The sequence below is a fragment of the Corapipo altera genome, unplaced genomic scaffold, assembly GCF_003945725.1.
Source record: "Corapipo altera isolate COAL_440 unplaced genomic scaffold, ASM394572v1 79, whole genome shotgun sequence".
Taxonomy (NCBI): Eukaryota; Metazoa; Chordata; class Aves; order Passeriformes; family Pipridae; genus Corapipo; species Corapipo altera.
In genome coordinates, this window is record NW_020884927.1 from 2,618,532 (window position 1) to 2,645,647 (window position 27,116).

The 27,116-nt window shown below is 43.7% G+C and overlaps 2 protein-coding genes across 9 annotated transcripts in view; one reads left to right on the forward strand and one right to left on the reverse strand.

Annotated features, from left to right (window-relative positions):
- The window catches only part of KIFAP3 (kinesin associated protein 3), a 66,204-nt gene extending 56,799 nt beyond the window's left edge, over positions 1–9,405 (reverse strand). For all 5 annotated transcript variants that reach the window (XR_003530161.1, XR_003530160.1, XM_027658437.1 and 2 more), the window contains exons 1-6: positions 9,268–9,405; positions 4,504–4,635; positions 3,157–3,311; positions 2,015–2,070; positions 1,400–1,541; positions 163–262 (exon numbers count right to left, since the gene is read on the reverse strand). Coding sequence is in view for 3 of the 5 variants with exons in the window: in XM_027658437.1 (XP_027514238.1) it covers positions 163–262; positions 1,400–1,541; positions 2,015–2,070; positions 3,157–3,311; positions 4,504–4,635; positions 9,268–9,299 (617 nt within the window). In the remaining 2 variants the exon portion in view is untranslated. The remainder of the gene's footprint in view (positions 1–162; positions 263–1,399; positions 1,542–2,014; positions 2,071–3,156; positions 3,312–4,503; positions 4,636–9,267) is intronic.
- A 163-nt stretch (positions 9,406–9,568) lies between these two features.
- METTL11B (methyltransferase like 11B) overlaps positions 9,569–27,116 on the forward strand; it is a 31,037-nt gene continuing 13,489 nt past the window's right edge. Inside the window, exons 1-3 of one of the 4 annotated variants that reach the window (XM_027658567.1) lie at positions 9,569–9,754; positions 11,783–11,859; positions 24,075–24,292. In XM_027658567.1, the coding sequence (XP_027514368.1) occupies positions 11,807–11,859; positions 24,075–24,292 (271 nt within the window). In that variant the 5' untranslated portion in view covers positions 9,569–9,754; positions 11,783–11,806. Of the gene's footprint in view, positions 9,755–11,782; positions 11,860–24,074; positions 24,293–27,116 lie in introns of those variants that run through there. The other 3 variants (XM_027658566.1, XM_027658569.1, XM_027658570.1) reach the window with 3 other exon arrangements.

Sequence of the window (27,116 nt, forward strand, 5' to 3'; positions counted from 1 at the left end):
GTTCTTTTTGTTGGAAGTTATAAAATTGAGGCACAAGTGTGTTTTTGACTCAGCAAATTTTTTCCCTGTTTCAGTGAAGTTGTGCAGCACAGAAAACAAATGAAAAGCCACTAAGCAGAGCTAAGTTCCTTATGTCCCTCTATACAGGGACTCTGCACTCACCTTGAAAAGCAGAAGAAAATATAAATTATATTGGTAGCCAGTTCAATGCTTTGTTTCCAGTCTTCTCTCAGCACTCTGGCCAATGCACCCAGGGCAGTTTCTGAAGTGAAACAAGATTTAGATGAGCATCAGCATTTCACCTCCCTCCTTTTGTCTTGTGAGCCTCAGAATTTGAATACACCTTATTCTACACCTATCAATTTTCTGATGGAAGATTTTCACAGGTATCTTATTTTACCATGTACCACTGCTCACAGATTCTGTTTGGAGACAACATGAAAATAGGGAGTACCCTGGCTGGTCATCCTGTCACAAACCCTGAGAGATGGCAACAGGCAAGGAAACTGCAACCAAACACTGAAGTCATCTGAGATACCACCAGCCTTCAGATCTTGTGGCCTCTGCCAGCTGTCTGTTCCACACTACATTGTATCCCCTGTATGAAACACAATTTTCACTTTCAAATCCCCTTTACATTCTACCCTGACAGACAGTATTTCTTATCCAGCTTTCTATTCATTTTTCCCCTTGAATCAACTTCATATTATGTAATAATTCAGTTTATATTTCTCCTTGTCTTATTTCATCTCACTTTTCCATTCACCTTCCCCTATCCAGTCCCTCTTCACACACACCACGTTACATGATCAGAATGAGAAAAGCAGCAACTGGGAATGTTAAGCACAAATAATTGCAACAACTCATGGGGATAAGCCATTATTTGATGGCTCACCATTCCCCTCCCATTCCCTCTTGCTTGCTGACATTGCAGGATGGGCATGTACTGAAGTCATCATTTACTTGAGGAATGTGAGGGTATAAGGGCTCAGCAAAAGAGACAAAAGGGGCAAGGAAAAAAAATTGCAAAATTAACTTATGTCAGCAAGCAAATCCCCTTTTCAAAGCAAGTTTTCTGATCTACAGGATACAACAATACAGCCTCATCTCCAGCAGTAATGCCAGCTGAAGTTAATTTAGCATCAAAATAACTAAGATGAGAAAAAACAGCTGAAGTTTATTGAGGCCAGGAAGACTTCAGTGTTAGGCCCATCTAAGAACAATCTGAGCAGCACCCATTTGTAGAGATCCAACTGGGCTTTGACATGTATGGAGAAACAGAGCTTTTCAAACTAGAGAAAACCCAAACTAAAGGTGAACTACTTCTCTCTTGAAAAGAAAGCACCACAAAATTAACAGCACAATATTAAGAGACGTTACCACTGGGTTTTAAAATTACCATTTATAAGCAGCTCTTCCAAATTATCAGGATTCCTGGCCAGCTGCAGGATGAGGGCAGAGCCACGCACCTTGTCAGGAATGTCCTCATACAGTAGCTCAATGTACTCATCCATGTCATTGATATTGGCAACTTCATCAATCTGAAAGCAGTCACAAGCAAGGGTTTCACAGAGAGAGATGGCAATTCAACACCATCAGTCACGAGACAAAAGAGCACACAGCCTGGAGTTAAGATCTTAGGAAAAAATAAAATACAAGTTTAAAAAAACCTCAACACATCCAGAATCACTGCCAATGAACACCAGGAAATCTGAGAAGATCTAATTACTAAAAACAAAGGATGCTCAGACACGAGTCCCTGAGTCCTGTCCGATGTTCCAACCCCACTGCTGTCCCGCTGAGCGCTATACTTGGAGGGGCCAGTATGCAAGTCAAATATTTTACCCTTTATGGAGATAATTTTTTCCATTGTGCATTATTTCCAAACCAAGCTCTTTGTTTAAAAAACAAGAAGCAAAAAAACCCGAGAATTCAGCATTTCCTCTCCCCTTTCATAACTGCTTACTGACGCAGCACATGGGGTTTGCATTTCTCTTCTAACACCAATATTTACCTCCGTTCCTTCAAATGGGGGTGGATCTTTTGGCTTACTGGACTTCTCTTTCTTTTCTATAAAGAAAAAGACATGGGTGCAGTTACATTACAACATTCACAGATGAAAAACATACCCAGTGCTCTGGTTAAATCATCTGGTTTAGCATCCTGGTTAAATCAAGGTCAAAGCCCTTGTGAGTCCAGCTGACCTGTCAGACTACCACAGGTATGTCAGGTTTCTGAAGCTGAACAGCCCACAGGGAGCAAAGCAGACCCTCAGATGACTTTTGGCAACTCAGTTTAAAGGATCACAGCCCCCTCAGCTGGGGGGACCAAGGGTAACAAACCTCAGTGCAAGCCCAGAGTGACAACACTCCCTTCCACACTGAGATACCTTGGCAGCTTTGATTCTGCCTGTACCCTGTGATACAGCAAGATATGTAGACAGAATAAAAGAGGGTAAACCACCCAAAGGAGTTACAATCAAAGCACACATATAACATTAATTTTTCTTTTAAACTTGTCTCATAAAGATAAGAACTTGAGAACAAAGCTTACCATTTCATGGTTGCAAGAAACCATAGCTTGCAAGATAACCATAAGGTTGCACAGGATCTGATGTTAAATATGAAACTGTCCCCTGAGCAGATAGTTTAAGGTATAAATAGGACCACCAAGATGCCAGGAGCTTAAGGTAAGAAGATGAGAGAAATATCCCAAGCTGTCTGCTACACTGTACCAAAGCTTTTCAGGCTCTGAAACTTTTCTCTCCAGCTTTACAGAGACTGCAAATTCAGCCCAGGAATCCTGACAGAGTTCTTCTAGGAAGATCCTCAAATAGTCTTTTGATGTCACTGTGAGTGCAGATTCAATATGAAGAGGTTGCACCAAATAGCAGAACCTGCATCTCTCAAGTCCTGCTAAAGCTGAAGGCAGCCTGTAAGAACCATCACTAAGTTTAACCAAAACAGTAAACTTTCATTGTTAAAAAGATCATTTCCTCAAAACTCATTCCAAGATGGTAATTTTTCCTCACTGTCACTGTCTCCAGAGAACTCGCACACCAAGCAAGTCAGGATCTCAGCCAGAAAAACCCCACCCAGCAGCTGTTCAAGGCTGAAGCACCCCAGCCCCAAGCTACTTTGTGCCTGTGTTATTTACCTTTTCCTGCTGAGGCATCTCTGCGGTTCTGCAGGTAGTACAGGAGCTGTTCTACTTCCCCAAGTTTGGAGGGGTGAATGAGCTTGCACTCTTCAACCACCTTTCGAGCCAGGGAACCAATGTCTGTATTTGCATTAAGACTCTTCAGCCGAATGCTGCAGCACAGACAAAAATATTAAAAACTGAAAAGAGACTTATCTTCAGTTCTTTGATTATGTTTACACAGTCATGAATTTCTTGAAGCAGAAAGGATCCTGATACACCCGATGCCTGTGCCTAAGTGGTGGCTCTCTGAACTCCAAATGGCAACTCACTGTCAAACAGATTTGACAGAGCATAACTGTCCCTCAGCCTTCAAGCTGCAACATGAAATGCAGCTGCCTGAACAGATCCCTCACAACCATCTCAGACACTAAAGACAGGAACTGATTTACAATATACCCAAAAACAGTGCACAGGACCACAAAGGAGTACTGCACACAAAAACAAGTCCAAAATGAAAAACAGTTCTGGGTGTTGACTGCACAAGAAGGTTCTTTTGCAGTGCCTGGAGCCTCCCACAGCTCTGGCAGATCTGCAGCCAGGTCCACAAGCAATGAGCAGTAAGAAATCTCTGTGGGCACTAACAATAGGATGGATCAAAAATGGAATTCCACCACATCAACAGATGCAAGTTATGCTGATCCCTCTGAAAACAGAACACTTCCAGTATCTTTAAAAATTTGAGACAACTTAAGGATTCTCTTCTTTTCTTCAATTCTTCTTCTTCTGGGCACTCATACAAGGTCTTGTCCAACCTTAATGATTCCATGATCCTAGAAAAAGTCCAAACTTGCAGCTTGGAAAGAAACAAGTTATGATAATTCTCTGGGCTTTTTGCATGGTAAATGTTGTACTGCTCTTAAAAGAAAACACCAGGCAAAAATAAAATGCAGCTACTGTAGTGAATTCATTAGTGGGGAGGCAGATCAAAACAACAGGAGAGCAAATAGCTGGAGCATAAGGCTGGCAGGAAGTTCAACAGTATTACAGTGCTCCAACAGGAACTATCATTTGAGCAGGAACCAATCACTTCACTTTTCTCTATCTCAAGTGCTGATCATGTAAAATGGGAGTAATCCCTTTTCTTTACAAAACACCTTAAAGTACAGGGATGAAAACCAGTGTACAACATGTGTTTCAGGTGTTAACCTTCCCAGGCACGTGTTACCTCCTGGCTCTGAAACCCAGCACTAAGTTTTATAAAGATTAAAACCTACTATTTCTTAGAGGTGGTTGATAGTTTGAGTTATTGAATCCATGACTGTGAAAGGCAGAAAAAACTATCAGATCTTGCAATGACCTTACATTTTCTGGCATTCCTTGCGTTCCCCCAGCATGGGGTCTCCCAGCTCTCCCAGAATTGTTGCTTCCACTTCATAGTGGACAATGAGGGCTTTCTCAGATGGGTGCACATCTATGTTGCCTCCTTTTACCTTCCTGCCATAAAGAAAAAAAGAGGATTAGATTAAATGAAAAGCTCAGAAAACACACCAGAAATCAGTAACAATGACCTGTCTCCTGTTCTGTTCAGACACTAAACTCAAGCCCTGCTCTCCTTCCACTGTATTTCCTTCCACACCACAGTACCAAAGCCTAGTGCCAGGGGCATCCTGCCTCTAGTGCATACAGACACATCCAAGTCACTGGCCAAGCCTCAGTCACAGAAATGAAGTTAAGAAAAGAAATCAAAGGTTTAACCTGTTCCACGTTGCTCAGCTCTCTTAAGGAACTACAGTGAGGAAAAAAAATGCATTTCATCGAGGAGGTGAATTTCCCAGTGGATTCCCCATTACCTTGGCAGTATTGACAAATCTTTGTCTAATGGCATTGATTTAGTGCAGTCATTTAAAAACAGATTTTTTTTGTCACTCTCTTGGCTAACTCTTAACAGTTTAAAATCTACCAAGATTGAATTACAAACAACTCAAATTTCAAATTAACTGTTCCCTCCTGAAGCACAAACCTCTTTGCTCCTGTTCTTCACCTCCTTGTGTCTTTGCCAGGCTTGAATACAAGATCAACAGCTGCCATCAACCAGCATAAATCAAGCACATCTACCTGCCCTTCTGTGGCTACAGACATCTTGAAAAAGTATTCTCCAGGATACCTATGGGTATGTCAGTGCCAAAAGGGCCTGTCCTGCTCTCTCCTCCTTTATGCCAGCAACTCTTTATGCCAGCCACACAGAGACACAAGAGCCCTGGGGACAGGGCATGGACAACAGGCCATAAAGATACACATCATTCCTGCATTCAAGCAGTGGCAGAACCACATGCAGAGAATACAGTTACAAATCTCTTCTTTGGTGGTAACACTGATACTCGTCCCTTTTCCACTTGGTATTGCCAATCCAGTCTGTTCAGTCAGGCCATAAACCAGGCTGCTAAAACACTGCAGATTAAAAACACCTCTAAAATGCAGGTTTGGTTTTTGGAGTTTGGGGGGCGGGGGGGTGTTTGTTTGCTTTGGGGTTTTGTTGGGTTTTCGGGTTTTTTAGACAGAGCCTGTCAATAAACAGAATTACAGGTGGCTTCACCCGCAGTTTTATCAGCATCCATGGGATAGCAGCGGGCTATGGCACAAAGGAGACAGCAGCTAACTGTGGAATTGGGTCAATTAGATCAGGGAAAACTACTTCAACCTCAAAGAGCTGGAAATGTTAGCAAATCCAGATGCAGCCTGCAGGGTAACCACTCTCATCAGAAAATGTTTGAAATGTCTGTCTCCATCTACCCAGCTACTAAGGAGGCCACTTTCCCTTGTGCAGAAGACAACTGCAAAAAATATCTTTGTCTTGAGATACAGCTGCCCCAAACCCTCACAAACCACAGAAAGGTCTGCTGTGGGAAATGTCCAGTTCAACTGCAAGGGCATAAAGCTACAGGGCAAACAAATACATCTCACTGCTAAAGAAAAACACCTGAGTATTTTGAAGAACTGATTTTTTTTTTCCCTTTGACAGTACCTTGAAGCAGATGCTTCATTACAGCATGTTCTCTGTTTTCATGAGGTCCAAACTTGCATGGCAGAATTCATTTCAAAAGAATCCAGCTGTCACTCCACACTCCCAAATACACTTCTGACATATTCAGACCTACCAGGAGATCACAACTGCAACCACTCCTCCTGACAGTCAAACCTCTGGTAAGTGACAGCTGAGCAATATTTACAGATATAAAGGAAAGGATGGGTAGAAAATAAGTGGGCCTGAAGGAGCCTGGTAGAGTTTTACAAGAAATAAGCTGAGCTAACAGCTCATCACTCCCAAAAGGATTAGATCTTCCCATGATTCCCCTGCTCCTGAGAGTCACCTTGGGGTTCAGCATGAGGGTTTGTTTCAGACAATTCCAGCAATCCAACAGGAAACTCTTCATGTTTTGGGCAGGAATTTTTCAATGTGTGACAGTGCTTTACAGAAAAGGAATAATATTTCTTATCTGTGATAAGGGATAAAGAGGAAGGAGTGAAACCTTCTCTTTTTGGCACCAGTAAACCACTGATGAGCTTAGCAAGGAGCAGAGCCTTAGCCTAAGACTGCTTAAACGGTTTTAGCATTTCCCATATTTAATTTTTTCCTTAAGAGGGACAGATGGATAAGCTGAAGAACTTAGAGCTGCAGAGATTTTCTGCCCTCTCACACTGACAAACACCCTCGCTGCTCGAGCTATTTCTGAGCTAACGAAGTCACAAATCAATACAGGCTCAAGTTCCCTCTCCAAAAAAATCTTACCTTGTGAAATGCTTGAGGACCTACACTAAATAGACTACCCAGCCACTGAAGTTGTTTTTCATTTGGAAAACACCCCATTCAGACTGTCAGCATCACAAAAAACATCCTTATTTATAGAAACAACCCCTCCTCCACCCTCAACTCAACAAACGTTTACCTTACTGATTTTTTGCACATCCTAAGTCTGTAAGTCACTTCATAAAACATTTAAAAATGCAGACATTACTATAACTGGTAGAAGCAGCACTGCACCAGGGAGCTCTCATGCATATCAGCCCATCCTTTCACTTCACTGCTTGCTTTGTCAACAAGAACCCAGTTCTGTTGAAGGTTTAAAAGAGAAAGGCCTTTTCTACAGACAAAAGCTGGGTTAGCTGAGCTCACAGAACCAAAGACCAAGTATCAATATCCTTTAACTAATTCCTTCAGAGGGAAAAAGCAAGCCCAAACTATTCTAATTAAAAGTGGGACAAATTGCACACGTGGGTAATGCTGAAAATCCAATAACAAATCCCAGCAAGTCAGACTTGGTGGGAGGGGGAGTGCTCATGGAGGATGACAAAGGGAAATAGGGATCAGAGGAGCACCAGACTTGCACACCAGCCCAGTCACAGCAGATATTTTCTGGTTTGTGCTCCCAGAAAAGAGAGAAAACTACACTTGTTGAAGGGATGACTACAAAACAAAGGTTCTTCCAAAACCACAAAAGATGGCACAAACTGAACATGCAAGGCTAAAAGCAGGCACTACTCTAAAGTTACATCTATTTACTTAATTAAAGGCGGACATTTGATTTTCCTCATTACGGCAAACAAATGACAGAACTAATGTTCAAAGATTATCAAGAGGTTTTTTCCCCCCCACACTGTTTCTAATTATGTATCTTAATATGTGCCTTATGAGGGGGGAAAAAAAGCAAAACCTAGACAGTCTAAACAGCAACTTCTGCAAATACTAACAACTGGAAAGGAAGTGTAAAAAAAAAAAAGAGAAGGCCAGGAACTCCACAGGATTCAAGATGTGATGAAAATCACCTGCATGATCACAGGAAGTGACACTGTTCACACACCACGTCTGAACAGAGGCCTACATGGTCTGGCATCTTTTGGGATTTATTCACTTCTGCTCTGAAATGACTGACAGAGATCTAACAGTTGCCAGCTCAGGCCCTGTTATTTAGGCTGACTGGTCTCACTGCCAAACAGACAGATAAAGGCACCGTTCATTCATCACATCTTTAGCATCAAACCCAGATCACACACTTTATATGCCATAGCTACCTCTCAGTTCCATCCTAATTCCCAAACTATTCTGTTCATCCCATCCTATTACCTCTCCCTCCCAATCTGCCACAGCATGCTCTAACATCTCCAAATCAGTTAATCTCTCCCAGCTGCTCCCTGAACCTGGCCTTGCTGCCTGTTATCCCACCCCTGACCCCCAAATCAGCCACCTGCCCCATCCCAACCCTTAATACCCACAGACCCTCCCCACTCATCTCCTAATAGCATCTATTCTCCTCCCGACTTGCTGCCACCTCAGTACATCCCAAATGTACAGCGTAAAATGCCACCACAGCCTTCCTCAAACCAGAGCATCCCTTCAAACTATCACCTTCCCCGAACCAGGACCCGTCTCACCACTCCTCCTACACTCATTTCATAAACTTCACTCAGCCCTAATCCAACCTCCCAGTCCTCATCCAAGTCTCCTGCCCACCACACTGGGGCACGCTGAGGGGGGGCTGCCTAAATCTATCTCCCATTCCCAAACCGAACACCTTATGTCTCACACCACAACCTCCGGCCAGTTTCCAAACCAGCCACTCTTCACCCCCAGTACCCTCCACTCACCTCATGACCTCCCCTCTCAAAACACACTCCGTACTCACCTCCTCACCCATAACCTCCCATCCATCCTCCAAGCCAGACCCCAGTAGCATCAGCAACACCTCTGCCACACACCCCATCACCCGCCCGCAGCCCAACCCCTCACTCAGCCCCCACCAAAAAGCCTCAGCCCCACACGCCACCAGCCCCACAGCCCCTTCTTGCCCCCCCCCCAACCCACCACGCCCCACTCACCCCCCAGCACAGGCTAAAACACCTTCAGCCCCACGCCCTCACCTCCCTTGTACTCCCCCAGCCACAGCCTCCCATCCACCCCCTCGCAACACCCTGCAGCACCTGCGTCTCCCACCCCACCACCTCACACCCCGTACCCGCACCACACACCGCCCCCTCCCAGCACAACCTGAGCCCCACGACCCCCTTCCCACCCCACCCCCAGCACGACCAGCCGCGCCCCGGCCGCACACCGCGCCCCCCCTCCGCGGTTACCTCTTGAGGTAGCGGGCGTCCTCGCCCTGCATGGCGGCGGTGCGGGGGCCGTGAGGGGCCGTGGGGGGGGGAAGGGGGGGGGGGTGGCCCGGGCAGGGCGCGGCCCCGCGCGCGGTGCTCGTTACCAGGGAGAGCGCGAGCCCCGCCCCAGCCCCGGCCCCGCGCGCACGCGCGCTCTGAGCACGCGCCGCCGGCCCCGCGCGCACGCGCGCCGCTCCCCCTCCCCTCCTTCCCTCCCACGTTAGCGCCCCCTGCAGGCGCGGGGGAGGCACAGCCACCCCCCCTCCGCTCACGGGCTCTGTCTGTTCTTTGCGGTCGACGCGAGCTGAACGGAAGGGGCTGTTTTCCCCCAAAATATGCACAAGAGTTACGTTTCTAAACTCGAGACGTTGAATTTCTGAGCATCAATATGATCAGCTGTCGTTCAAGCCGGTAGAGACTTGGCCGAGAGTAGGAACTGAGCCCAGCTCAGGTTACACGGAGGCAGGGGGGTCGGTGACCTCTCTCCCGGATGAGCCGTTTCTCCTCACAAATGTAATCTCAAGGATGTTGCCACTGTTTTGTTCTTAAGTTATATGCAGTTTATGAGCCGGTTTTCGTGCTAGGTGAGGGCATGTGGTCTTGGAGCACTTTAAGTTTTCCAGGATTTGGAGTTTATTGCTGCTGGTAAAAGGCTGCACAGAATCCCAGAATATGCTGAATTGGAAGGGACCCCACAGGGATCGTCCACTCCAACTCCTGGCCCTGTACGGCGCTTTCATAACAGCCCTCCTTCATTCAGTTTTCTTATTTATTTATTTTTTTAATGCTTATTATTTTGAAATTGACAGGCATCACTGGCATTTACAAGTTACGAAATGGGCTTTCGATTAATCAGTGTGTTGTTTTTGTTGTGAGGGATCCTTCCTGATTGTCTCTGTGTTGTTTTCTTGGTATGTATGTCTTCTTTCAGTGATACATATTTATATTACTTAATATTAAATTAATATTGTAGAAATATTAAAATTTATAAAATTACAGAAAACCAAGAATTGTGGCAAAGTATTAAGAATCAATACTTAATATCTACTGATCCTCTGGAAGACTAAAAACTTTATATTTCATAATCTGTAACCAAGCAGAATAAAATATTTTGCGGTATCCAGAGCATGCCCTGCCTTTGTTTGAACAGAAAATGGAAAAAAATAGTCCCCTGTGAAATATTAAGTGCTACCTCAGAGCAGTGCATTTATGAAACATTGCTAGAATGTAACACCTCTGTTACTGTCCTTATTCTACTTTTTATCACAGTAATATTTTCTATTAATGACTGTCATAAAGGAAAAAAAAATATATATAACTACCTGATCAGAGCGATAATTCTTCAGTAGTTTCAGCAGCTCTCCAGATAAGCATAAGCCAAACATTAAACTTTGAAGCTATATAAATAGTCTGATATTTCCTGAGTACTAGGTACCTGACAACCTCCATTTATTTCACTGAGAATTTATCTTAATTATCTGCTCACATATGCCTGTGAATGGAGAATAGTTTTAGACACCTATGGAACGCAGGTCAAAAATGACAAGATGAGAAGGATACAAAAGAATGTGAGACCTGAAAAATATGAGAAAACGACCATTTCTTGCAGTGAAGTGTGCTACGATGTTTTGGGCTAAAATTGGCTGTTTGTCAGGGCCTGGAAGGACGGCAGAGCCTGTCTCAGCCTGACAGGGTCCAAGTGAAACACTTCAGGGACTGAGCCACCAGCACTGCCAAGAGCAGATAATTCTGTCGGTCAGTGACAACCCGTTGATGCTGGGTTTAGAAAACCACATGACATAAACACCAAAACCCATGTATTGCATGGTAGGTTCTTTTAAAATTAAATTGTAGGACAAATGCTGCCTCAGGTCTTGTTCTGCAGCCTCGCCCTGAGCTGTTGATGCTGCTTTGCACAATTTCTTACATCCCTTTCCTTGTTGGGTGATGAGGTTTATGGGATGGGACACTGGAGATCCCCTCACCTGCATGTTACAAGTATGTGTGAGGAGAAAAAAAGAGAGTGTGGTATTTGAGGCAGAAGGTGATTTGAGTTGCAAAGAGAAGCTGGAATGTGCAGGATTTCTGTGCCTCTCCTTTTTAGTTTTGTTTGGGTGTTTTAGGGGTGGGTTTTTTTTTCTTAGAGCAGTTGTAAGAAATACTGTTCTGGAGTCAGGTAAAAGAAAATATTTTATTTTAGTGAATGAATATAAAGAAGGGTGGAAAAGAATGGGAGTTGCAGAGAAGAGCAGAATAGGAAGAGAACAGTAGAGAAAGTTGGGTGAGAGGAGTGAAGCAAGTGAGTAAAAGCAAGAGGAAAGACAACTGTGGAGTATTCTCAATTTAAATATACAGTAGAGTAAGTGTAGATGAAAATACTAACAACATTTCTATTCTTTGTTTTCATTAAAAAGGTGAAGACCCTTTTCAATGTCAATGACAAAGCACCTTTTTATGCAAAAAATTGAGATTTTTTTTCTTTTTTTTGGTTGAGGTGCAGACAGATGTTCTTAACCAGATGGACAGAAAACACCATGACACCGAAACAACACCCACCATTACTGTCTCATGGTAACTTGGTTTTATTTCTTCCCATTTCTTCTCTTATGACTGAAAAGTACTGATGCTAATGCTGATTTTGAAGTTTTCATTGTCTTCAATGAGCCTTTGATGTATAACAAGACTGCATGTTGAAAATGCATTGGGTCTGATTGCTTGTACTGTGATCACAGTGAAAACAAAAGTCCAACAAAATAGCCAACACTGGTTTTCTGTAGCAAATGGAATTGTTAAAGTGTAATAGACTAATCTCTGTCTTGTGGAATTAAGAAATCAAAGCAACCCTGAGATTTGTAATCTCTCCATCCTGGCTCTCAGGAAAAAAAAAGAATTGGGTGGTTTTGAAGGGAAAAAACAGTGATTGTGGGATACTTTTCTGAACCTCGTAAAATGAACTCTGCATAAAACTCCTTAAGGCCCTTTATTAGCTAAAATAAAGTACAGCAATCTGAAAGGATGACTTTCAGGGAAACATGTTGCTTGATTAGACTGTGCTGCTCGAGGGAGGGGGGATGGAAATGATGTTGTTCCGATGTGCTGTCACACAGTAAGTGATTGAGGGGTGGAGGTAATAAACCCTGGGCTTAAAAGTTTATGCTGGAAGGAAGAACTGAGACGAGGCAGAGCAGAATCTGATTTGCAAAGGGAAAGCCTGACTTAACTCTTCTGGATGAAATTAATCTTGGGGCACAGACCAAGGTGGTTCTTGAATGCCTTTTTGATCAGCAGTGACAGGGACATGTGCCCAAGAGAAGAGCGTTTTCAGTCCGACGCGTGATCGCGCTGGGAAATCCCGGGTGTGTTTTTTATCCTCGGACACGAGACTTCACACAAAAATTAAAACAAGAATCTCTGTGGAGAGCACGGCGGGAATACAGTCCCCAAACTCAGCTGCAGCTGGGGATGTGGCAAACAAACCATCTGCACAGACTTTCAGTGCCTGACTTGAGGCTTGAGGGTTGCAACTTACAGGAAAAATACCAGTTTACTCGTGTCCCTAAGCAAGGCTGCTCTAAGAAATATGGGAAAATATAAAATATACCCTAATGGTGCTACAATTACTGTTTTTCCCCTTAAAGGATCAAACCTATGAGAGGGAATTTTACTGGGAGGAACACAGAACAACATGTTGTATATTTTCATAGAATCACAGAATCATTTAGGTTGGAAAAGACCTTTAAGATCATCAAGTCCAACAGTAAACCTAACACTGCCAAGTCCACCACTTAAGTGCCACATACAGCCATCAGCATGTTCTGCATGTGTATGTTCAGTATGTATGATACACTAGAATTTGCATATTTCATTTCTGCTCATTTTCAGGCAAAAACAACCTGAAAAGCTTAAATATAAAAGTGTCCATACAAGAGCGAGCAGATGGGCTCCCTCTGCTCATTCCATCTTGTGACCCTCAGTGACAATGCTGGAGAGTTCTGGTGCAAAATCCTGATTCTGCTGAAGGCAATCAGAGTTTTACCATTGACCCCAGTGGGGACAGAATTTCACCTCTTAATGTTTATTAGATGCAGCAGGCAGAAACCAGACTTGTAGCTATAAAGGCTATGACATTTTATGGTTCTGACTCTGCAACCACTCAAGCACATGCCTAATTTTGCCACAGTAATAAAGTTAAGCACCAGCTTAAGTGTTTTCAAGGAGGGGTCTCCTTTACACTTGAACAAGTCTATATTTGATCATAAATCAGGAATTCCTCCCCTTCCTCATCTCTCCCCTTCAAAAGAAAAGGATTCTGCGTGTGATCATCAAATTCTTTCTGCTTTGCACAAAAATAATTGCCTTTTTTCAGTTTTTGTCAAAAAAAAGCCGAGGGAGAGTTAGAAATGAGTACTTCAGCTGAAGTGGTGTCACTGAGGTGACATATGACTTAAAACAAGTTAGTAATTTCAAACAGATTAAAAAGGGAAATTTTTGTTTTTCAACAATTTATTCTAAATATTCCAGACATTGGCTGTTTCCTTAAAAAAAAAAAAAAAAAAAAAAAAGAAGATTTTGCACAACATTTTATGACCAAAATAGTTTTTGTTACATTTTTGAACTATCCTGAACAATGCTAGCCTTGTTCTTCATATCAGTGCAAGTCCTGCTCCTCTTGCAGGCTGCAGCATTTGTGTCTTTGTTTCCACTTACTTTTAACCAAAGCACACAAGAAATGTAGCAGAGTGAAAAACAAGGAGGGGCATTTAAGCTGGATGAAATCAAGCATAAAATTTTAGTGGGATAGCACTTAACACGTGGAATAACCTTAGGATTTACGAGTTGATGCTTCTCCATTATTACCAGTCTTTACATCAGGAGTTTAAGAAAGAGAATGTGGATGAATGTACAGTAAATTCTTTCACAGGTTCTGTTCTAATGCTAATTTGCTTTATTTACATTGTGGAAGGGGGGATGATAAGTCGGTTTTAGACTCATTGGGAACCCAAGCAGAGGCTGTACTTCTGTTTGATTTAGTGCACTTACCCCTTCACCCTGCTTGGTCTTCCCAGAACTATCTGAGGCAACATGTCTGGGGTGGAAACTGGAAAAATGTGCATAACAGAGAAAATGTGACTTGTGTGCCAATCAGCTGGGAACAGATGACAAGATGGATGCAGGGAGTGAGGGCTCATCATGGGGCAGTGGATTTCCCTCACAGTGAGCAAAACTTTAAGGCTGTGCTTCCTTGCTGCCTGCACCCCACCTCCTACTCCACCTAGGGCATCAGTTCTGGGTGGATTATCAGGCAAGATACCTTTTCCTGAGGAGCTTTCCAAGTTATCCCTGACAAGACTGGAAGTGACCTGCAGACAGCCTGACTCTGGAGCAGTGTGTTCCAGGTGTTGTCCTGGTGTCCCAGCGCAGGAACAGGCAGAGGGATTGCTGGCTGTGAAACCCAGTGAAGGAATGGCAGGAGAGCATATGGGGCATGTGGAAGAGACTGTGTCTGAAGGGGATGGGGATGTTGTTCAAAATCAGGTGTATGGGGCAGGAGACCTGAGAGGTGGAAGGGGACCTTTCTTCACCCTCCCAGCTGTACTTTCCAGGAGTCTGGAAGGCACTGGGGGAAGGAAGACTTGGAGGCTGATCTAGCTGGCCCATGGGTAGGAAAATACGAGGGCCCAGGAGTTCAGCTCTGGTAATTACTAGTTTTCAGGAGCTTCTGGGTTACAATAATGGAAGTTTTACAGTGCTGTTGAGCTGCGTGTTGCAAAAACAATCCTGCAGCTTTCAACTAATTTAGTTACCATCTGTAAGCTGTTTAAGCAATTCCCCTTTTTTCACTTTCCCCATTTAATTTTGCTGTGTATGCTTTTTCTTCATTACACCTCCTACATGTGCATCAGTACAGACACACAGGTATGGAACTCAGGATTTTCCACAGGACTGGAAAACACCGTAGTCACTTTTGTGCTTTGTGGGCAGAGCAACATTACTATAACCCATCCACAGATTAGAGGCATTTTACTGGAGGGACCTGTGGTCTCTTCCTACACCAGTGTATTTTACAAAGACCCAGTAAGAGTGGAATATATAAATAAAAAGTGCTTTACCTTGTGAAACTCTGACGCTGGCGTTTGTGTAGATGTCTGAGGTTTATTTTGTACAAAACTCGATTTGCTACTGGATTTCAGATTTCAAAGTTAACATAATAAAGTTGTCCTTAGTTCACCCAGCTCTGGCTAAGTACTGCTTCTCATATGGTTCATAAGATTTCCCTGGAACCCAGGGGCATATCAGTTGTCGTGGCAAGAGGTGAGTTAATTAGTAGCATTCCAACATATCCTGGGCTTTATTGGCTAGTAGTGAAGAATCCCAGAAGAAGGAAAGCACTATAATTGTGCCAGATCCATCCTGTGTTTCCTATAGTTTCATTCTTGAATTTTTTTCATATATATTGTCCCAGTGCCAGTGCTCATGGTCTCTGAAATTAAAAGTATTTCTCATAAAGGGGATTATGAGATTAAAAATATTGCTCATAAAGAACACATTGATCCTCACTGGGAGGATGACAAACATAAAACCATCAAATTACTGATGTCACCAAATGAAACTAATTTAGGAGATAACAGTGCATTTTTAAACAAATAGTGGGGATGAAGTAGATTTACAAACTGTAAGAGCCTTCCTTCCCAGTATGCTCATTCTTCATTTATCATAATAAGAAAACCCCTTAAACTTAAACTTAGTCTCATACAAATGTCACTTGCTAGCTTTCTTGCTAATCCAGAGGAAATATTATCCTAGTGGTCCCTGAGGTCCAATGTCTAGGTGTTGGATACATGATAAACTTACTTGAAGCTTTCTTAGTGAGATATAGTCCTCTAGAGACAGCTGTGGATTTAATTTTTCAAGCCTTAGTACAACCTAACCTCTTAAAAATAAGATTTAAGTTTCCCTTGTCAGGTCACTTAAGAGTTTCTTCCTTTATTTTACTTTTTTTTTTTTTATTTCCCTGCTCTGCTACTTGCCCAGACTGCTAATCCCCAGCCTCTGGAGAAAACACTTAACCATCTCGAACTTTTCATGTCTTGATTATTTTTTTGGTTCCAAAAGACAACACACATACATTTGGCTTTTGAATGGTTCTAGTCTGAGAGCTCAGATAGAAAATGTTAATAAAAAGAAGCAAATAGTTTCCAGTCTTGATCATTCCATTTTCTGCTTCAGTTCTGAACAAAGGTGGGTTTTGCAAATTTGGAGCCTCTCCTCTCAGTAAGAGCAGTATTTCACAAGAAGAGGCGTGTTTATAGTCTCTGCAATCCGAGTTCCTGTGTGTTTATGCTGTCCAGGAGTTGGGTTTAATCTAATTTCCTTGCCCCTTGATACTTGTTACTTATTTTTTCAGACACTGAGTTTAGTGTTCCAGGGTGTGCACAGGACTTAACTGCTGAGCTCCTGATCCTGTGAAACCCCACACAGCTCAGACACAGGTTAAGGATGGAGGCTGACCAAGCCAGCAGTGTCACACTGTATCTGGAACACAGAGGGTATTATACTACTGATACTTTTACTGATCCACAAAAAATGCTGTTTACAGCTCCTGAACCTCTCTCATTTCCCTGGTGTGCACACACCACACCCAGGTTCTGCCAGACCCTTCCTTCTTGGGAGCTAAAGGTGCAAGAGGTCTTTCAAGGTCACTTGTCATTTGTTCCTTACAGTCAACTTTTCTTTTTTCCTTTCAGCTCATTTTTCTTTGGCTTTCTCAGGAAATTAGTTTTATTGTGCCTTACCTATCCATGCATTCATCAGGTCTCCTCTCCCTCTCTCTTATGACTTCATGACATGTTGGCCAAGTGCAGCCACCACTGAAAGATGTGCAGAGTCTGAAAGTTAATTAAGTTTCTAGAGGTTTGTGTGCTCTGGCTGCCAGGTAGATGAGAGAGAGAGACCTGTGTTAGGGACTGCACTGAGGGAGAGTTAAGCAGAGTTCAGCTCTTTGGCAGCAGCGAGGGGTCAGTCCCTCTGTGCACACTCACCAGACAGACAGACAGACAGACAGCACAGATGAACAGGCTGGCCAAGCTGGCCCAGAGCAGCTCCAGACTGACTGCAGCACAGACAATTTCTTGTCCAGTGTGGATCTTCCAGGATAGATGGCAAGTGAGAGGAGACATGGGGCTTGTTTTAGGTAGAAGCAGTAAGGCACAAATCTAAAAGAAAAATCATGTGTGGCTCAAAGAACAGCACATTTTCCAGTTCAGTTTGAACTAACAAAAAGAATGTTCACCACCAGTGCCGTGTGTGAAATGTGCTGCTGTACCACATCAGGGAAATGCCAGTCTGATGTTTGCCCTCCAAGCCAACAGTAGGGAGGGATCCACAGAGCTCCAGATCTGAAAGTCTGGATTTTAACATCTCAGCCTCTCTAAAAGAAGAGAAGGTGAAATGATCTCTCTAGTGCCCACAGCCCTTCTTTCTACAGATCTGTTGTTACTCCTTTCACTCTCTTCTCGCCCAGGTTGGAATTTGTCATGATGTTCACACTCTGCAGAAAGGCTGTTCCCTCCTGGCATCACCACTGCCATGTCACAGCACTGGGGTGTGCCTTGGTATTCCCAGGATGGGAAGCTTCATGCCTCTACCTTCTAAAAGCTCAGGAAAATACCTGGTCTGGCTCTGTACAGGAGCAGCAAAAGTATATTTCCTAGCAATGGATTTAGGCTGTTCCCTAGGCACTGCTGCCAGTGGCTGTCAGACACAGGATAACTGGCCAGTAGCTCTTTGGTCTGAGCAGATGGGTCAGTCATATGCCTTAGGTAGGAAGGATCCAGCTGAGAGGAAGTGGAAAGGCATGTTTTTTCTGGCAGCGTTGTGTGCTGAAGGAGCTTTGATGGTGTGGGCTGCCATCTTTCTTTTGCTTTGGAATTGAAAATAAAGCCTTGAGAGACCTTTCACCAAAGCATTTCTGGCATTTGCATGCCAGAGCTGAAAGACATTAATGGTAACTTATCTCCCACTTGCCCAGTTCTCCCACAGGCTTTACTGTATTGCTTTTTGTGCTATTTCCTGAGTGTGCAACATCTTCCTTATCCCAGCTCACCAAACCACTATCCCCTCCAGTCACTTCTGAAAACTCTCATCTTATGTGCTGTCCACAATGGCTGAGACAGCCAGTTTCCAGTCCCCCTTCCTCCTTGGTTAGGGCTGTGCCTGCATTTGAAACAGGGCTGTGAAGGGATATGAACTATGCACACGTGCACACACAAGGCTGCAGCTGACTTGATCCTGCATTTCCCAAAATCCACAAGCCCTGCCAGTCATCCAGAAGGAGATTTTTGTTAGCTTTCACCTCGAAAGGGAGCTTTATCCTGTGCTTGAGCCAACAGAGGGCAATAGACTCAAAATTCAATATTGAGAAGAAATGCTTTTAAAAGATGCCTCTGCGCAGCCCAGCCCTTACTGTACGTGGAGTCACATATCACAGCGAAAGGCGGCATTCCACGCTGGACCTAAAACCTTCTCAGGCTCCATCAATTAAACCACCACATATGGGGTGGAAGAGACTCAGCAAGGAACTCTCACTAGGGTTCAATGAAAACCAGATGTTGTGGGCACAGCTGTCATGCTTCTTATCAGGAACAAGAGAGCAGCTCCTGCTGCAGTTTCATCAGGAACCCTGCCCTTCCTTCCCTTCAGCCCCAGCACTACTGAATGTCCCTAACCAGAACCAAACAAAATGCTCGTGGCCAGAGCATGCAGGAGTCCTCCCCAGATATTGCTATTTACCTTGGCATACTGTTTGTGGATCTCCAGATCAGGGTCCTGCTGTGACTGTCACTGTGCTTGGGACATGAGGAGACAGGCTCCCTCTCCTACCTAAGGGGGGCTTCTCTCACTCCCTTTAAAAAGTAATTTAGTGTTGGCACCAGAGCTAGAAGGATTGGAGGAAAAGAAGTGTGTATTCCCTCCATAGGGACAGAGCTCTGGCCAGTTTCATTTACATGAATTATAATGTATTTACCCATAGGGCTCACATACTGTCTTTAGTTGCTTTAGATGGAATTCCAGATTGCTAAATTCCAATTGTGTAAATGATAACAGATTGCTGCTGTGACTGCACCCATGAAAGCGCTTGGGAATTGTGCAGGATATGCCCTGAAGGGTGTGAGTCATCCTGACCTACAGGCAGTGAACTCTGCTTTGGAAATGTGGTTCAAAGACAGGGTTTCTCCTGAAACATCAGCAGTCTGTCCCAAGGTTGGGTCTTTGCCTAAGGACCTGTTTTGCTCTGCATTTCCTTGGGTCATTTTTCACAGAGTGATTTTGCAAGACTGATCAGTCTGCTGGTGACAACAACATTGTTCTAGTTTGCCCTTGTAAATGAAAGGCGGAAACTAAATTTACCTAAATTTGATTACAAACAAACAAATAAAAATTTGAAGAAGGGAAATAGCCCTGCAAACAAACAAAACATTTTGTTTGGCCTGAAACAGAATTTTTTTTTCCAAGTGAGAAAAGGGAAATATTTCAGTTTCTCATCAACCCAAACCACTGTTTTTTCTCAATTCTACAGTCAACTCAAAACCAAATTACTTTCACAGTAATACTTTTGAAAACTGCTAAGTCTAATTGAACCCATGAGTGGAGTTTAGGTGGGTGAGGATTGTGACTAAGAAAGTCAGACAATTAATGCATCCATTGTCATATTAGTATTTTCCAGCCTGACACCCAGACATGGGCGTTCACTGTTGCTCTGAATAAGCCCCCGAAGCTGCAGCAGAACAATCCAGGCAGCAGCAGTCAGTTGTAAAGGTTCCCACCTGCAACCCAACCTGCAGCTGTTCTTCTCTGCCCTCACAACTGCACGTGTGCTCTCTGCCTGTGCCTCTTCTTGTCAACATCATCCTGTGGTTCTCAGGAACTTCTAAAATCTTGTTGTCAAAGATAAAACAAAAATTACTTGCTTTAACCACATCTATTCCTGACAGCATATGCCAGGCATGAGTGTGAGGGAGAAGAATTAATAGAGGCCTTTTTAAGGTAAGGAGACATCTTACAGCAATTCTGATGGTTTGTCCATGTGGAAATTGGATTGCATACCAGGTGTTTTGTAAGCAGAACACAGTAATTTAAAGGCAAAATTGACCCTTTGTGATCTGTGTGATATGTTGAGCTTGTGCACATGGTTTTGTTTTTCATTGCTGTGCAGCTGATGTGTTTCAGAAGTAGTGTGTACAGCTCAGATCTGCACAGACAGGTGGTTACCTACTAATGCAAAGGCCAGTACAACTTCTCTTCAAATACCCTGATGCTCCAACAACCAGATCCACCTTGGATCTTGCACAACTCATCATAAGCCATCTGATGCCTTATTTTAAACCTGCTGCTCTCAGGCAGGGATCAGCTAAAGGTCTTTTAAAAAGAAGCTGCTCTAGCTGATCCTTCATTTTAATCCATGCTAAACCCTCCCTAGAACTGCCTGATCTCACGGGGAGGAAGAGGAAGACACACAGAGGAACTGTTTTATTACCCACATAAATACAAGCACGTTCTTCTTTTAGACTAAAAGCTGTTGAAGCCAAGGACTGTCATGCATTATGGATGTGTAGACTGTTATTTTAGTGTAGGGCTTCAGTTTGTCCAGAGGTCCAGATTCTCCACTGTCCCTCCTACCAAGAGGAAGGCTGGCTAGCTGGCTTCAACTTCAGGAAAAGCTAAATAGCTGTTTTAGAAAGGTAACTAAACTTTTCAGTAGTGATCCTACAAGTAGCATGGGTGCCATCATGCCCATACTCAAGCCCCACAGTTCTCATTAATGTCAGTGTGGGGCATGTTGTAGTGCTGGCATTGTTCACAGTTTCTGTGAACTAATCCTATTTTTTTCAGAACTGTTTTTTTTGACACATTTGTGTTGGGTGGTTGAGAATGGTACCATGGAAAGACAAGTGTGGATGTGCCCAACCATCCTTATGGGTTTTATAGTGTCTCATAAGAACAAGGCTCACCTTGCTGAGTGACACTGGGATGAGACCTGTCTCTCTACCTCATCTACAGTTTTGATGCAATCTTTGAAATAGTTCTGGGATCTGTTTGAGATAGAGAGGTTTAAATGTTGATTGGTGGTGGGGTAGTAAAAGTCAGCGACAGAGACACACAGAACATGATTGTTATGCTGTTTTCTTAAGGAAAGTGGACTAGGAAGAGGATGTTATGAGAAGATCACTAGCAGGGCATTAAAATGATAGAGAATGCACTTTTTTGCCTTCATGCTTTACATGCTCCTGGCACACCTAAAAGCCGAGGCCCATGTGGACTTCCTGACTGTCAGAGGTATGGGGATTCCTGGGGCTGTGGTCCCAGAACCCTCCATAGTCCTATCCCACCGTTTGACTCCACTAGGACACGTCAGGGCTTAGGCTTCATGCTTGGAGTCACTGCTGTCTCTAAGTAGAGGAGTCACTTTTGCTACACAATGGGCATTGCCAAAACTGCAGCCATGACAGATGTGAAACACGGTGTCAGATGCTGAACAGGTGGGTCCTGACACTTCTAGGGGTGTCTTTTGTAAGCTTGCTTTCCAAAGCATTAACGTGCTGTCTTGACACATCCGTTCCTGGCACTCTGACTGGCAAGTGGCTGAAAATAGATAAGGGTCAGATCTGTGAGAAAACTAAGACATGCACCAGGATTATGTTTGAGCCCAGATACTTCAGAATTAGTTGGAGAGAGCCTGGTTTCTCTGATAGATACATAACTGGGAGGAATTTTGAGACTGAGTTATTTCAAGGGAATTTCTAAGGCTGCGTGAACATCACCCTCAGTTCAAGGAAGGGCTCAGACTCCGGTGCAGTGGCACTAGAGCTGATGTAACCACCCCCATGATCCCACTCTCTCCATCCCATCCTCAGCTGTACATTTCTGCCTTCCTTTTGCATTTCCCTGGCAGTTGTAAACTCTGCACTGAGCTTGTTCATAGTGCTAACCAGAAAAAAAAAGCCTGAAATGTCTCAGCAGACAAGGGAATATGCAAGCAGGAAGGAGTGGAAAGATAGAAACATATCTTCCATTACTTAAATCACCTTTGGCTGTTGTGGAACCCCCTTGGGCACACCTCTCTGACAGGATGAAGCAGGGAGAGCTGCATTATTGATAAGGCCACTGTGTATTGTTGTTGGACGGCTCTCTCCTCCACATTGCCATCCCAGGTGGCTGCTCCAGCCCCCGTAGTGCAGCACATGACAAATTCCCTTGTGTCAGCTGTGGGCTGGATTGGGGAGCTGATCGCACTTGAAAGAAAAATAAGTATATTTTTCTGAAAAAGATTTATTCATTGGTCTGTTCACCAACACGTTTGCACAATCACGTAGACTGGAGCAGCTGGGGGAGCATGTGCCAGTGCTGTTAGGTGAGAATGAGTAGTACAGGATGGTAGTTTAAGGAAACAAAAAAGGCCAGGGATGGTTTTGCCCCTAAATACTTTGAATAAGTAATATCAAAGCAGAGAAACAGAGATTGATTGCTCCAAGAGGAAAATTATGTTGAAAAATAGGCTTTAATTGATGCATTTAGAAAGCACCACCTGTAGCCAAATTGCTAGTGATTTTCCTTGGTAAAGGCTGGGTCATCCTTGTGCTGCTCTTAGAAGCTTGATCAGGTATATTTGTCAGGAGGTTGCAGTACTGCTCAGGACATATGGCTTTTGTGTTGGAAACATCCAACTTCCTGACTCTGTGTTGCTGCATCATAGTTTGCTTACACTGCAGACAGCTGGAATAAACAGCTTGAAAAAAAGAAGCACTCCTGGGCACACTGTGTGGAGGTCAGTGCAGTCAGTACAAAGTCCCTATCCCCTTGCCAGGTACCTTTGCAACTCGAGAGTCTTGAGGCTGTACCACACCAAGAGCCTGAACTGCCAAGGGACAAACAAGGTTTTGAAGCAGTGCTTGTCTCTCCTTGTCCCTTGAGGGCCTGAGCCTCCTCGAGGATGGGACATACTTGTGGTATACAGCCCCCTTTATGTAGTGGCCTGAACCTGCTCTTTCCCAGACAAGAAATTTGTCCACATTTGTTAACAGGAAGTTTATATCCTTTTGTTCTTCTGTGTATTTTGTTAACTAAAGCAAAAAGCTCTTATCCTCCCCTGACTTTACCCTTCCTGTGTTGCCAGAAAGCAATTCCTTCCAGCTAGTCCCTGCTGATGAGGTAGTCTGTATGATTTAACCAGATTAAATGAGCCCAGGCAAATTGTAGAAAGTAGCTTGCCCTGTCACACAGAGTGACAAAGCCTGAAGCTGAATCTGTTGCTTTCTCTTTGCTTGCTATAATCACAGTTTATTAGGACACAGTTTGTGTAGAGGCACGTCCGTGTTCTGTCTTCTGGCCTTCCTGTTGACTGAAGAACTAATAGTGAGGGAGACACACAGAAACAAAACCACCCTGTGAGATATAAAAGAGGGAGATCCTGGATAATATCTGAGTTCCTTTGAAGTGAAGGATGAATAGATTAGGAGAAGTGTAATTGAATTAAAGCTACTCTTTCTTGGAGTAGATATACTTTTACCCTGGCTAAGCAATTTCCTGGGTGATTTTTTTTTTCCACTTTCCAGCACCTGCTTGTCTCAGAGGGCGACACTCCAGAGCTTGCTGTGAGCCAGTGCCAAGAGCCAGCATTTCTCACTCCCCTCGCCCGCCTCCGCCCCCTGCGCCGCTCTCTCGGCACACACCCCGATATAGAATGACAGCACATTGCCACAATTTAAATGACACTGCCTCTGCCTCTTCAGCAGGACAGGTCCTGCAGAGAGCACCAGCCACAGCAGCTGTCCACCCTCACAAAACATCTTCATCATGGCGTACAAAGCAGCACATTTGGCCTTCAAGTCGCGCTGGCACAAGACCGACGAAGAACTCTGTCGCCACAGTATGTCCTTTGTCTTGCATAAGGCAATCCAAAATGACTTCTTTAAGTGTTACCTTTATCTGCTGGAGAAGCTTCCCCTGGGTGAGTAGCCAGTGGGCAGGAGTGTCTGTGTGTGTGTGACAATGCTCTGGGAAGGTGTATCATGTTTTATGGTAGAGGGCAGACACATTAGTGGCAGTAAGTGTAGTAGTTTAGAGAAGCCAGAATCGTTTGGCACTCTCTCTCTCTCTCAGGTCCCTCTGATTTAGTACCCTGTTGTTTTACCTAAGTACTCCAGGAATTGTTAGAAGAGGGCAAGGGAAAGACCAGAGTGAAAGAAAGGTTTGCTTTCTCTCAGACAGTTCCTTTTTTTGTCACCATTGGAGTAAAACACGCTTTGACCTGTTTGGAACTTGGAAGGACAAATGCAAAACTAGCAGAGGTGACAGGCCTTACTTTCTTTTGCTGGAGACTTGTTTTATTGTCATTCTGGGTGTCCTTAGCCCTGTTGTTTGTATTGTTTTGGACAAGTGCTTGGAAGGTAATGATTTAAATTTTTTTTCAAGAGTCTTCTTTACCCTGATCTCTGCAGCAGGCTGTCTAGCCTACAGTTTGTTCTCTGAGAGGAAAATGCTTCTAAAACATTTGTTTATAGACAAATTCCAGTAACAGCCTCTGGTACAGAATACCAAGGCATCTCTTTTTTTTTTTTAGATGCAGAAAATGAATGTTCACTTTTTATGAAAATTTGACCCTGAACAAGAAAGAAAATTTCCATAGGATAATATAGCTAAAAAGTAGATTTGACTTGAGTCTGTATTACATTAGCAAGTCATGTTTTAAGCAGAATTATTCAGCCTACACTCAATGTCAGAACTGTGAGAATTTAAAGATGGAAAGGATGAGTGTCTGCAATCTGTTAAACTGCTCTTCACAGTGAACTCTTGAGAGCTCCTTCCTAACTGACTGATCCATTTAGGTGAGAGGATTATCTTACCTGGGTGTGTGAACCATACAGATCCCAGTGAGAACTCTGCTCAGGAGGGTAGAACTCATGAGTCCTGTAAAGAGAAAAAGCATTTGTGTTTGTTATCTTAGTATTTTGATGGGGCTTTTTTAATGCAGCAATATCTGCAGCTATTTGAAATGAAGTGTGGAAGATAATTAGTTCTATACTTAGTGGTAGGTAGCTGTGAGTGATGGACAGGAAGGAAAGATGTAAAGGAGGGGAAGTCAATTACAGGTCCATGAAGTCTCATGAAGTCTATGAAAATGTTATTGTTTCATTGTTTTGAAAATAAACACAACATATTAGAAACTGAGCAGGATTTTCTACATTGTTAACTGTTAGTGTAAGTTCCAATGGATCATTTTAAAGTTAGAAAATACCATTATGACCATCTAGCTTAGTATTTCATGTAAAATGTAAAAGCTTGTAACTTATGTCTGGGTCTCACAGTATGTATTTATGAAAACAAAAATATCTTGGTTTAAGGACTTCAAATAGCTGAGAATCCATCAGTCACCATTAAGCTGTTTCCAGACCTAATTGCTTCACTCTTGTAAAACTATATTTTATTTCTTGTCTGAATTTTATTTGAATTTCCATTCCCAGCCAAGAAGCTGTGTAAAATGTTCCTATTAGACTAGAGATCCCCTCTACCCGGCTTTGCATGACTCATTGAAACTTCACTAAAGAACTTACAAGCCTGTTGCCAGCTTATCCAAATTGCTTTGACTCCATGGAAAATGGACTGTGAGCCCAGGCTTCCTGTGAACATGCCATATGTGTCACTCCATGGTTATTGTCACCATGGAAAAGTGGGCACGAGGACAGGTACTGTCAGGTAGCTCATGCACTGTGAATACACATCCAGGGAGCTTCTCAACATGTCAGGACTGTCATGCAGAGGCACCTAAATAGGCTGGAGGAAGGAGACAGTGGGAAACTGGTACCATTCAAATTCACTGAAATTCAGAGCCAAATGCCAGGTCGTGTACCTGGAAAGAAAAATAGCAACACCCCAGGCTGGGCAGGGACTGGCTGGGGAGCAGCCCCACTGGTTGGGTTTTGCTGGGCAGCAACTGAACGTGAAGCAGCAGCGTGTCCTGGCAGCAGAGGCAGCCAACAGTATCCTGGGATGTTATAACAAAGGCATGGCTGGGAGATCAAGGGAAGTGATTATCTCCTTTTCTGCAGCAGTCATTGGACCACATTTGTGGAGTGTTGAACTCCCGATGCAGGAAATGACCTGGAGTGAGCTGGATGGACCTCCAGGGTGGTGGGGGAACTGGAGCTCATGCCCTGTGAAGACAGACTAAGGGAATGGGGAATGTTCAGCCAGAGGGGAGACCAAACATCACCTTGCTAGTACCTACAAGAAGATCATGAAGAAGATGAAGCTGAGCTCTGCATAGAGGCAGAAGGACAAGAGACAGTGGCTATAAATCAAAATAAAACTAGTTCAGACTGGGTATAAGGAAAAACTCTTTTTCCGAGAGGACAGTCAGGCATTGGAACGGTTGCTTGGTGAAGTCATGCAATTGTCTGACACTGGAGGCTTTCTAAATCTAGCTGAATAAAGTCCTGGGGAACCTCATCTGCTGTCATGTCTGTCCCTGCTTTGAGCATAAATTGGATTAAGTCTCCTGAGGTGCCTTCCAACCTGGATTATCCCGTGATCCAGTGCTGCAATGGAAAGGACAGAATGTGGCAGGTCTGAACATCTCTGCAGAATGACATTTTCCAGTTCAGTTCAGAGTAGAGCTGAGCAGAATCGAGCTGAACTTCTCAGGCTTCAAGACTAGATCCAGATATCTCTGTGTAAACAGCATTAAATGACTAAAGCACTTTAGTCGTTTAGCAGGAGAAGACTGTGACCTAGCAGGGTAGTTAAGAAGACTGTGACCTAGCAGGGTAGTTAAG